The sequence below is a fragment of the Aquila chrysaetos genome, chromosome 17 (assembly GCF_900496995.4).
Source record: "Aquila chrysaetos chrysaetos chromosome 17, bAquChr1.4, whole genome shotgun sequence".
Classification (NCBI taxonomy): domain Eukaryota; kingdom Metazoa; phylum Chordata; class Aves; order Accipitriformes; family Accipitridae; genus Aquila; species Aquila chrysaetos.
This window is the reverse complement of record NC_044020.1, coordinates 16215140-16227824: the sequence shown is the minus strand read 5'-3', so window position 1 is coordinate 16227824 and position 12685 is coordinate 16215140. Positions and strand designations below refer to the sequence as shown.

The following is a 12685-nucleotide window of genomic DNA, read 5'->3' as shown; positions in this document are numbered from 1 at the left end:
ATTTAAAGAGGCATTACTACTGCATCTGCCACCCTGTTTAACCAGAGCCACAAGTTTTTATATAAAAGGCCAAATCTAGGCAAATAATTCATAAAGAATGTATGTTTACTTTGCAACATTTCTTCTAACATGATACTTTTCTTCAAGCTTACTGTTATTCAAAAGGTTTCAATAAGCTGATCAACAAAATTGGTCATTGCAATGTGAAACATCAAAAATGGCATTGTTTAGATGGGTGAGCAACTTTTGCAGTTGAGTTTTGTATGGGAATTCATGCAAAAGAAATTTGAGATTTCTCCGTGTGTGAAAGAATTAAAAAATATCTCTGTATATACACTTGCAAAATGCAAACGCAGCAGTAGTAACAGAAAATGGATTAAACAGAAAAGTTTATGAATAAGATTAAAGTTAACTATTTTAGAGTGGATATTCAGAAATTTCTTCCATTATAAATTTTCTCAATTGCATTTAGTTCTGGGAAGTGATGGAGAAAGTCTTTTAGAAAAGAAATGTCCACGTTGTTTAATCTTCAATTAGAACTTAATTTCTCTAATGCTTTAAGGAATGCACATACATAATATACACAACAAACTGCCTCAGTCTTCTTAAGAAACTTTCTTGTATTACTAAAAGAAATAAAAGTTCCACGCAGTATATTCTTTAACATGGGCAACATCCTAATTTGATTATCTCTTTTACTGTCTAGGTGAGACAAGCGTTCATGTAGTTAAGTCCCAGTAACGGGAGAGCTGGATTCTGTTCTTCACTTTGCTGAGGGTATAAAATAAGAGTTTGGACAATTTACATCCCAAGTACAACATTCAGTACTGCAGCATTAGATTTTGAACAAACTGCCATATCCTTAATATTGATGCTTAAGCTTCCTGTACAGTGAAGTGTCTCACCTTCTGATTTTGCTTGCACTCGCTTGGCTGCAAGTGTCTGAAACAGACCCGAGTCTTCCTTCAGTTACTGGGAAATCTCCACTATGGCTATATCACAGAATTCATTGAGCTGAAACAATATGATCATTTCCCTGTTCAGTTTCACAACACACATGCACAAAGAGCTGTGCTGGCCTACCATGCCACAGGGGCAGGAATGAGTGACAGGACTATAATAAGCCAACATTGTCATGAATAAGCAAAGAGTAAAAAAAATCAGGGAGGAGAAAAAGCCAACCTGAGGAGTGCATCTCCAGCACACTCCTTCTGGGGAGTTAACCTCTGTTCTCCTGTACCATGGACCATTTATAGGGGTTAAAACTGTGTTAATCAGCCTTTTGTGAGAAAGCCAGGTTGAAACCTCACACTTAGGCTTAAAAGGAATGTCAGAACCATTTATTTAAATTGCCTGCAAAAGTCACAGCCTTGATAATGGGTGCACATAGATAAGCAGTTTTAGGCTTTCCTGTTGCAGTGGTTTCAATGTATATGAAATCGTAAAATAGGAAGTTGTGCCAGTTATACCAACATTGACTCCAGCGTAGTGTTCTCGGCATCCTGCTATTTCAAAAACTAATGTTAAAATAACCATAAAAGGTCACACTAAAGTTCTTTTTAGACAGTACCTTTTGTCTTGTGAGTGAGCAATAGCAGAAAACTACCAAAAAAACCCCATAGAGCAAGATAGGGGCATCCCCTGAACACACCTCTGGCCATTAGCAACTTGTAAGTCAGGGACTTTGGAGCCAAGTTGTGCCTGCGTGTTTATTCTTAAATATATTTTCCTCCACGAAGCATTTCCTTCAGCTGTAACAAACACATGTTCAAATACCTTGTCTGCCTTTTTTTATTATCTGTAATACCAACTAGCAAGCATACTGAAGCAGTGTTTTATTAAAGCATTTATACAATCCACAGGTTTCATCTGAAGAGAGTAAAAATATCAGAATAAATAAATATGTTGAAGTTATAGAAACCAAATAAATAAATAGGAACAGAATAAGTATACAACTGTAACCTGGATGCTAGAGCAGTCTCCTATTCACCAGTGGACTAGCTTAACCTACACACCCAAGTATTTTGTGTATTTTCAGAGCTAAATAGCCATTAGGGAGCACTTGAGGAACCTCATAACAAATCAGGTGCACAGCAGACGCAGGGTGTCTTTTCTGTGGGTTTAGCCCTTCGTGCCTCACCTTCCACATCTGTTGTATTTTCCTGCTTCAGAGGAGTGTTGCAAGCCTCAGCTAAGCACCATCCACCACATAACTTTACATATAAATTCAATAAAAACATTCACAGACATAAAAAGGCACGCCCATGTAAGTTTTTGCAAGACCAGAGGTTTAGGGAGCGATCAGTTTTGAAACCTGAGGCAGAGAACACCAGAGAAGCGCAAAACACTTATTTTTAGCAAGTTACCTCAGAAGCATTTAAAATTAGAAAAAGAATCACTTCAGTTTCTTCACTTTCACGTTCCTGGTACAAAAGGATGACAGCCTGCAAACTTACAGCAAAAGTAAACAAACACCCCCCCAGCTGGGGAATGTCTTTTCCTTCTCTCTTCCCCCGCCCCCCCCCCTCCGCCCTTTCCCTTTCCCCTCTAGTTTCTAACCGCTTTGCGCACTGCGGGGCCCGGGGCTCGGAGCGGAGGGAGGAGGAGGAGGAGGAGGAGGACCGGGACCGGGACCCGCCAGCCAGCCTCACTGGGGAGCAAAGCCGGGCCGGGCCGGGCGGCGGGAAGGCCGCCTGAAGAAAGTTTGCGCGGAGGGTGGGGGACGAGGCGGGGGGGACGGAGGGGACGAGGAGAAGGAGGGCGGGGACGGCGGGGACGAGGAGAAGCAGGAGGGTGCCTGTCAGAGAAGAGGAGAAGTACCGACCCCCCACGGGGAGCTACAGCTGCCGGCCTCGCTGGTGGGGCGGGGAAAGCCGCCGGGGGGAGCAGGGAGGAGGCGGGCAGCTGGGCGGTGTCGCCGGGGGGCCGCGCCCGGCCCCGGCGGCTATAAAGAAATGGAGGCCGCGGGGTGCGGCGCGGCGCCAGCATGGCCGAGGTGAAGCTGGCCGTGCTGGGCGGTAGCGGAGCCGGCAAGTCGGGTGAGTAAGTCGGGGAGGGTGGCCGCCGCCATCACCGCCACCCCCGGCCTGACTTTACCTCAGGTCTGGCAGCGGGGCAGACGCGGGTCGGGCGGCGAGGCGGCCGGCGGGACCCCGCTAAACCTGGCGTCTGCTTCCCTCCCGCAGCGCTGGCGGTGCGGTTCCTGACCAGGCGGTTCATCGGAGAGTACGCGTCCAACGCCGGTGAGCGCCGCGGGGCCGCCGCCGGGCTCCGCGGAGGGGGCGGCGGGAGCGGGCCCGCCGCGCGGGGGGTGCGTGGGTGGGCGCCGCGTGGGGCCTCCACGCGGGGCTGGGCGGTGCGGGTTCCCCGGGGAACGCCAGGTGGATGCGACGCTTCGCTTACTTGAACAAGAAACTGGGTAGAGACGCAGTTTCGCAGAACTTTTCGGAAAGATTTAAGTTTTCTCTTGCTTATCAGCGGGAGTTCCTGATTAAGTATGAGCTTTGAAGACGGGAAAAGGCAACCCGGGTATCTGCGGAGAGATCACTTAAAACTCCGTAGTGCACCCGGGCACGGGGGCTGGCGAAGTGCTCATCGCAAAGCAACTGTGAAGGGACTTAGGAAGGCAAAGATAACCGGGCTGCATGTGCGAAGCGCGGGTAGATTATAGTAAGCTCAATCAGAGAGGAGATAAAGAAGTGAGTAAAGAAATAGACTGAAGAAAAAAAAAAAAACCTCAACACATGTTCTATTGAATATCTCCTTCTCAGCTCTAGAGGAGAGGTGAAACAGATTGTTTATCAGGCACTACTGGTTAATCAAAGCATAATGCAAAGCCCCCTGCTTTTGCAGGAATGCACTGATTTGATAGCTTTGTGGAAAGCCTCACTCTGCTGAGGATAGAATTTCTCATTCATGCCAGAACAAATACTCTGATCCTTAAGACTTTTAAGATCTTGGAAGATGGCAAAGCAGGACTTGAACTTTCGCATCCCAGGTAGAAGCACTATTTAACTGATACACGAACACCTTTGGAAGTGTGCCACTCCAGCTGATGGGGCAAGAGAAGTCCCAAAACTTAACAAGGAACGGAGATTGCTATCGACCTCACTTTCCCTGCTAAAGTGAAGGACCCTTTCCAAAAACACTTTCTTACAAAATTTGGAGTAGTTTCCCATGGTCCATAAATAAGAATTAAAATGGAAGTAGCAAGCTGAGTTGCACTGAATATATCCAAATGAACTTACTCTGAAAGTAGAGTTACAGTTGTACATAAATGCTCTACCAATAATTGTTACTATACAAACACAGACTGAAAATGCAGTTTGTGTCCCAGATGGCTTATCTAGGTCTAAACTGTCACATGCGAGTTATGTAGTGCTCTCTGTGCTCCATGCATGTTCTAAGCCACCTAGCTAAAAACAGGTTTCCTTGTTCTGAGCCTCCGATGCTGCAAGTCTCAGAAAAGGTATGTCAAACCCCCAGAACATTTTCATTTGTGAACAAATGTTTGTTGGAAGATAAGTTTAGCTCTATTTCTAGAGAGGAGGAACGGAGAGGAAAGTGGGAATATGGGTGATAAAATAAAGATCATCCCACTGTTAGTGGAGTCAAAGTATTAATTAAAAATTTGTTTAATTATGGAAACCATCAAGGGGCTGCAGATTTTATACCCTGAGATGCTTGGGACTCATAGTTCATCATTAGATGAACTCTTAACACGTGCATGGAGAATGCTTAAGATGAATATGGTGCTGAACTGAAGATGCTGAGTTCCAGAGATCATAGACCTTATCTATGCCCTCATTACACATAGTTTGAAGTGTATTTTCAGTAGCGTCAACACCAGTTCTTGTCTCTGTAGTTCAGTAACTCTGAGAAATTATACTGTAGGCAGCCTGTTGACAACTAGTGCCATGAACACAAGTTGGTTACACTTGCTTAGAACAACCTGCTGCATAAAATAAGAGTGATGGTCTGTCTGCAGCAGAGTTCCCAGGGTTGCTAGTGCTGGTGGAGAGTCCTAAATCTGAGAACTGATGCTACAGAAATATTTTAGGATCTAGTCTAAGGACATGATCCTGTAAATACTGTTGGTCTAACGCCACCTAGTATGAGAACTCTTAAAGCACTGGATTTCATGGTAAATGAACTTTACCAAATAATAACTTTTGTGCAGAATCAGAACTTACATGTAGGCTGGCTTACTACTTTCATAATCTTGAGCCTTGGTATCAAGCTGAGTAGTCATCAGCATTTAGCTGATTCTGAGCATTGTGCATTCCCTTTGCCTCCATTTTGGAAGAGGAAAACTAAAACTATTCATCGCACCAACGCTTTGATGAGAACACCACAGTGAACCTGGTGTTGGCCAGCCTAAGGGACTGGGCAGCTCAGGTATTGCAAAATGAAATAGGTTTGTTTCCAGTGTGTGTAAGAAAACAAACAAACAAAAAAAAAACCCAAACAGATCCCCCTTCTCTCCAAAAAAAAACTTCCAAAAAAACCAAAGCACAAACAAAAAACCCCAAACAATATTCAAGGAACCCTCAGTATTACTGAATATCCCCTTTGCCGCATTTTCTTTTTACCACCATCCCCCAGTCACTAATGCTGGTTTTCTTTGGATACCATGTATCTTTTAGAATGCATCTACACTAAACACTTATGCCTGGATGGGAGGCAGATACACTTGGAAATTTATGACCCTTGTTCACAGGTAAGAATTTTAGAGGGCAAAGAAAGGCTGTTCTTCATTCTACCTGTGTAATGGTAAAAAGGGTCGGGGGGGTACAAACTTTCTGTCTGTTCTTGGAATTTGGGCTTGCTGTTTTTTTGAAAAGACTGACATTTTATAATTGCTGTGGCTCAGAACTGCTGAGTACTTTCCCATTTCATGGAAGAAACCCTTAATTGCTTAAATTTTCTGTAAATGCTTTTGCATTTTGGAATATTACTAACAGAAATAACTGTTCGCACTTCTGCCTTATATAGGTAAATACAGAGATAAGTTATAGGATTATATGCAGTTTTCTCAAATACCCTAAATGGATGAAAATTAGCTCATAAAGCAAGCAGTTTATTAAATGTCTGCAGAAATGGTCAAAGTAGGCAGGCCTGGAAGTAAGATTTGCATTCACAGAACACATCCAAGGAAAGCCATAATGCAGGCTTGTACATGTTGACAGCTGAACTTCGATCACAATAAACCACTTTGAAATAAAGTTTTTTGTATTAATTTCTTTCCTGCTATTACAGGAGTAGAGAAACTTGGGTACTGTGTAATACTTGCAGACCTAGGTAGGTCTGTCTGGCTAATCACATTAGCTTGCAAGGTTCCCTTTTGGGCGGCAATCTTGCCTCTTACCAACTAGGATAATGAATGCTAATGCTAAAGCCAAAGCACTGAAACTCCGACACAGACTTAAATTCAAGGACTTAAAAACTTAACCCAGTGAACACATAAAATGAACCACCAAACAAATCTACCTTCCTCGAGACAAGCAACAGCACTGCTTGTCCTAGAGCAACGGGGATCCTGAAATAGCCACTGTACCATGCAATGCTATGGAGTCCTGCCTTGCCATACAATCTGTTAGAAGCTACTGTTCTGTGGACTTGCTTCCACCTATCACAGACCCCTTTCCTAAGCCCATCTATAGCTTCCACTTACTGCATATTAAATCCTGTGGCGTGTGAACAACTGTTTATTAAGATACTTGAAACACTGGGAGTGGCAGCTAGCTAGGGTAAAGCAGATTAGACTACATTATGGGTAGAGACTTTGGTTGCTACACTTTGGGCACCTTTTTGCTTTTAAGGTCACCAGAGATCATTTGTGTGAAGGGCAACTCCTCTTGCCAGCACTCTTTGAGCTGCCTTGTACTAGTTATTCCTTAGGAACAAGGCCTAACTTTAGCTATTTGCTGCTTTCTTCCTGACTTCTTCTTAGTGCCTGCAGAGTAGGTAGCAAGTAGTGGTGGTATTGCTTTTTGTCTGATAGGACTGGTGATTCTAGAAAGAGGTGGATGGGGTATGGAGGTCCTGTATGCCATCGGAGCTGGGGAAGAAAAGCAGGTCCCAAGAAGAGGCCAGATTGGGGAAGGAAGAGTTGCCATTTTTGTTTCTGCTTCCTGAAATCCTCCTGCTCTCTGAGGCTTCCCTCTAGTCTCTGGATCTCTGTTCTGCAAAGCTCACTGTCCCTTCATCCATCTGAGAAACAGCTGTGACACACACAAGTTACCTTTCCTGCCCCTAAACCTGCTGCAGAATCATGACAGCATTAAACAACTGTTGTATTAAAGATACTGAAGTCTTCAGAGAGTTCTGGAAAACTTATTTCATCCTTTCTCTCTCATGCACCCCCTTTCACTGCCAGCATTCAGTTACTATCCCTCATGGTAAGTTTTAGCCTTCCCAGTCCAGCTGTTTATGATGCTACAGTGCTGCCCTGATGCTGAGCTGATCAAGGCAACCAGGGTGGGATGTCAGTGGAGAGTATACATTGCAAGTAGCAAAATACTACACTAGTGAGGGAATAACTTAAACAGTCGTAAAATTACTATTCAAGATAGGTTTTTGACAGAGCAAAAGTCATTTTTTTATTTTTATTTTTTCCTGGTCAGCCTCCAGTATTTTACCAATCTCAGGTTGCATGGTCTTGCTAGCTGCTGCCAAATCATCTGCAGGGATAAGCTAATTTAAAATAGTTTTGAAGGTACATTCCTTAGCTTAATGGGACAGTTTCCAGCTGTTGCTTTCTAGAAATTGTAAGTGTGACAGTTTCTTGGGGTGAAGAGACTCAAGGATTGGTATAACCCCATTATCACTTGAATGACTTTTATTACTAGTTTTATTAAAGTCAACTGCAGATTAAATGGAGATTTTTTTCTAGCTCTCTAGAAATTTATCCTGTGGATAAATACTGTTTCAGACTTGAACAATGCAAAGAAGAAACAAAACAAATGAAGAAACAAAAGAAAATAATTAAGCTTACTGTAGTCAGAATATTGGGAACATGCAAAACAGAGCTATAACCAGAAAGTGCACAAATATTGATGGCTCCTGTATGTTTCATTCTCATGTAACTCTTCTGAATATTTAGCATAAGCAATGGCTGTACAGGTTATGCAATTTTACTGCTTAAACAAAGTGTACATGTTTCATAATGAACTCATCAGTGATCCAAAGTGCCATCTGTAGTAATCGTTATTTATTAGGCTTTTGGAGCTGGACTCACCTGAATTCAATGCCAGCATCTAGACCTATTAGTATCTTTTGCAATAAAAGATACAGCATTGTTACATTTACAGTGACAAAGAAAATGCTCTGAAGTTACAACAGTAACATTCTTTTTGCATGTGAATTTGAACTTCTTTCAGCCACAGCGGGGGAAGCTCTCCCTCACAGACGAGCTCCACTGGGCTGATGGATTTATCATTGTTTATGACATCAGTGACAGAGCATCATTTGCATTTGCTAAAGCTTTGCTGTACAGGATCCGAGAGTCTCACATAGGAGGTTGTAAAAAGTAAGTGGCGTTATTTTTTGTTTTCCCTCAGCAAATATACAAAAAAGCTGAGAACATTTCTGTGAGCTGTAGGCATCCTAGTAGAAATTAAAGTCCAGCAGCATCCAAGTGGCATAACACAATACCAACAATAAGGTACCTGAAGGTAAACTGTGTTGCAAATTGCAATCTATTTCACTGTATCCAAAGCCAAGTACATCAGGATTTTTGCTCTTATTTCTTACAGCACTGCTATTTAAATAATTGCCATAAATCTGTCTGCTGTGATTTACATGGGCAAAAAGCTGGCATAGTCAGTCTATGCTTTTACTCCCCCACTCTATTACCAATGGATATGCATCAATGTGGGGGTTGAAGAAAGCATTTCCCACAATAAAGGAATCTAATACCATGAATGTCTCCTAAACTGTGTTTAGGAATGACTCCAACATGGGTGGTCACATGGGTGACCATATGGTAAGAAACAAACTACTTACTTTCAAAAAGAACTACCAAAATTGCAAGTCTGAGTATATGTGGTGGTGTGTATTCCTGCATCAGTCAGCTGAAGTGCTTTCTAAATAAATGAGAGTGAAATCCTTCCCTTAAATCAGAAGTGGAGTAAAACCCCCCAATTTTCTGTCTGTTTTACTGCTGACCTTTCTTAATTAAGGTTTCTCTGGAAGAAGTAATTTTAGCAAAAGCTTGGAATTATGATTCCTGTGTATTCTTCTGAATTATGCCACTGATGCATCTCTTCAACTCTATTCTGTTACCTACAAATGGAGATAATGATCAGCTTGCTTCTTCGTGAAGTCCAGGAGCTGACAATATACTCAGCAGTACAGAGTATGAAACTGTAGTGGATGAAAAAGACATGAATTTACTGAGTAGAGGAACCAAAATGAAAACTTACTGATAGAGAATAGCTTGTCTGGAAAATCCTTTGATGCCTGACTATGGCAAATGGTAAACTATAACTCTACCTGGCAAGGTTAGGGGGTTGGTTTGTTCTTTTGGGTTTTTTTTGCAATGCCTGTTATCCTGAACATACATACTTCTCATACACACTGCATATAGCACAGCATACAGCACAGTATTGTAACATATCTTTTCTCTAATTGGAACCTTTTTAATTTCAGAATGGTCGAGTCGTCAGTATTTTTGGTTGGTAATAAACAGGATTTATGTCACATGAGGGAAGTTGGCTGGGATGAAGGACAGAAGCTGGCAACAGATAACAAGTGCCAATTCTGTGAACTGTCTGCAGCAGAACATTATCAGGAAGTTGTGGCAATGTTCATGAAAGTCCTGAGGAATATCACCTCAAATTTCAAAGCGAAGGAAAAGAGACGACCAAGTGGATCAAAGTCAATGGCCAAGTTAATCAACAATGTGTTTGGAAAGAGAAGGAAATCTGTGTAAAAGATGGTTAGTCTTGAAATAGGAACAAGCTGAAATAATGGAGCACAGGCAGCTCTTGGGATTCAGTCAAATTCCTCCAAAGGTCAATGTCTGGAGGAATAAGACAGTAGAAAGCAAAGGCAGGAGTTAGTATGGTCAAGTGGACAGGGCCTAGACCTAAAAGACTTGACCTTCTATTTCCAGTTCTACTACAGATTTACTGTGTTAGGGCTATGTCAGTTAAACTCTAAGCTGCTCCTCTCACCCTTTATCTCATAAGTTCTTCAAGGAGAGTTTCAGTCTGTATTTATTCAATACCAACATGGTCTTGGATAGAGCTTCTAGGTGTGGCTGAAGTATAAACAGTTATTCTGATAAACCCAGCCCTGCTGATCAAAATTTTACTTCAGAATTCTGAGAAGTAGTTGTTTTTTGGACAAGAACACTTGCACTAAAAAGAAAAGCAAAATACTGCTGCTTCATGTGATAATGTATTTGTATTTTACTCAAGAAAGGATGGCTCAGATCCTTGTGTGCCTAAAGGTGCCTAACACTTGCTGAAATTCATGTGAATTAAATGCTTAGACACCAAATCTACAAAAGATATTTACCTGCAAAGCTGCCTTGCAGAGGCACCAGAAGTAGGGAAGCAGATAAACAAAGCAGTATTGTCTCCTGTTTCAGTATCTTTTTTTTTTTTTTTTTTTTTTTTTGAGTGATGATAGAATGTAGAGAGGGTTGAGGAGGATGGGAGCTTAAATGTTGGTGAAATGTTAGTCAGTGAGCATTGGACTGTTTTGGCAATTTCATTGTTCAGTGAAATAATTTTATGGCTAGGGACAGCGTAACTTCTTGGGCTGATCCCTTTCACAGAGCAGTTTTTGTGGGCTGTAACAAAGTTTCCTTACCTGTAAGGTGGATGTGCCTGTTCAATTTTAGATGGGAGGGGAAGCTTGAAAAGCACATGGACTGGTATAGAGCACAAGTTCTTTAGGATATCTGCCTGGATTTAAAGGTCAGCCTGCTGGTAAGACCTGTGCACCTAACTTACATAGAGAGTTTTTCCTAAGGACCAATGTCTTTAAAACTAGTCATCGCTATGGTATTGAAATGCCACTTGAGAGACCACTAAGCAATATGTTAGCTACACTTTTCAAATGTGGATATTAAACATCAGACAGGTCTAAATATGTTGTCAATTGACATTCAGAGCTCTTACTGTAGACAACTAAATAAGGGCTTAGCCCAGCGTGTTTGAAAGTGCTGTGCTCATACAGAAATTATGAAAGGGAAGAGCAGTGACCTGAAGACGAATTACTGCCTCCTACCCATTCCAGAGGACAGCTGGGATTCAGTCTTTGTAAGTTGCTGAGTTGAAGCCTACCTCTGCTCTGATATTTTACCTGCATTGAAACTAGTAAGATTACTTTATCAGTCACAGCAGAATACTGATTTTCAAATGTCCTACCCCATAACATAAAAAAACTATATAATCTTAGCATTACTGTTGTAAAATAAAACTAAAGCACATTTTAATAAGCGTTGACCAAAGATCACTTCATTATTTAAGGAAAAGATACTGTTTATTTCACCTGTTTTAAGACTACAAATATTGGAATACAGTTCTCAGTGTTGACAGGCACAGTGTTGCTTTATTTCTATGCAGATGCTGCTCTGCCATATCAGGAGTAGTGTATTTAACTGTATTGTCAATATCTATGAGGCTGAACTTGAAGACTACTCATTTACACCCTTCAGCTTTCTAGCACACATGGAATTCCAGAACTACTAACAGACTGTCAATCTGTCAGGTAGCTGTATCTTGCTGGCTCTAGCATTGCCAGATTCAAGAACTCTTATCTGTATTTACTGCTATGGTATTAAATAAACTGGATATGAGATGGATGTAGTAATGCTTTTTTTTTTTTTTTTTTCTTTACTGTGGTATAAAGCTATAGACATTTTGTTTTGACTGCTGTAAAAGTGAAGCACCATGTAGATCTGGAATTCAAATTAGAAAAAGTAAATCAGGGAATCGGACGCTTGCACAAAAGAGAGTCTCTAGGTGTGTTTCCTGTACACAGTGAAGAAGTCTTCATGTACCTTTATGCAGTGAACAGAAGGAAACTTTTTTTAAAAATCCTTTATCCTTTAAAAATTTGTCAAGATAGCCATAGAGAAGCTAATTAGTTTTTATTTGCTCATATTAATAAGAATGTGGACTTCCAGATAGTTGGAATCTGCAGTACACCCACAGTTTTCCTTCTTTTTTTGTCCAGATGGGGTAAGTCTTGGAGCACAAAGTGGCTGTCTTCTGGCATATGTGCTGGGTTGCACTCACCTGAAAACCAGCTGAAACAGCTGCAGGATGCATTTAGACTTAAGCATATTAAACCACTCAGTACAGACATAATTTGGTGTTCTTAGGATGAGGATTTCACTTCTCTTATTGCTGGTAAGTGCAGATGAACAAGAGTGCAGAATTTGGGAAGGAATTCAATTTTAAAGCAATAAAGCAGATATACATTCTCCCTTTCTAAGTGTATTTTATTAGTATTTATTATTTTAAAAATGAAGGCCTTTTAAAGAAAAATAAGATACTTAGAAGACTGATACATAAATATTGCTAAGTGTTCTTGGAGTTTTAACAGTGAAGGTAATATGTTACTGGCTCAGCCACATCTGAAAATGCAAGGAAGAACCCTGTGCTTTCATAACGCAGTAAATTATGTAACTGATGTTTGATGCTCACCCTTGACAGTGAAATCACCT

At 41.4% G+C, this 12685-nt stretch overlaps 1 protein-coding gene across 2 annotated transcripts; it reads left to right on the top strand.

The window, feature by feature from the left end:
• The first annotated feature begins 2888 nt into the window (after positions 1 to 2888).
• RERGL (RERG like) lies at positions 2889 to 11818 on the top strand. 2 transcript variants are annotated; one of them, XR_003927254.2, is made up of 6 exons: positions 2889 to 3038; positions 3186 to 3242; positions 5646 to 5719; positions 8382 to 8530; positions 9652 to 10940; positions 11580 to 11818. XR_003927254.2 is itself a non-coding variant. In XM_030041382.2 (5 exons), the coding sequence occupies exons 1-5, from the start codon at positions 2987 to 2989 to the stop codon at positions 9932 to 9934; spliced, it is 615 nt and encodes a 204-aa protein (XP_029897242.1). In that variant the 5' UTR covers positions 2889 to 2986; the 3' UTR covers positions 9935 to 11818. The 2 variants fall into 2 exon arrangements, 1 of the variants encoding a protein (XP_029897242.1); XM_030041382.2 differs by having other exon boundaries at positions 9652 to 11818.
• The last annotated feature ends 867 nt before the right edge of the window (positions 11819 to 12685 follow it).

Excerpts from the sequence above, each read along its gene's own strand:
- RERGL (XM_030041382.2), top strand. The coding sequence starts at position 2,987 with ATGGCCGAGGTGAAGCTGGCCGTGCTGGGCGGTAGCGGAGCCGGCAAG. Across the intron at positions 3,039-3,185 it reads TAGCGGAGCCGGCAAGTCGG|CGCTGGCGGTGCGGTTCCTG; the intron begins GTGAGTAAGTCG and ends TCCCTCCCGCAG. Across the intron at positions 3,243-5,645 it reads AGAGTACGCGTCCAACGCCG|AATGCATCTACACTAAACAC; the intron begins GTGAGCGCCGCG and ends TGTATCTTTTAG.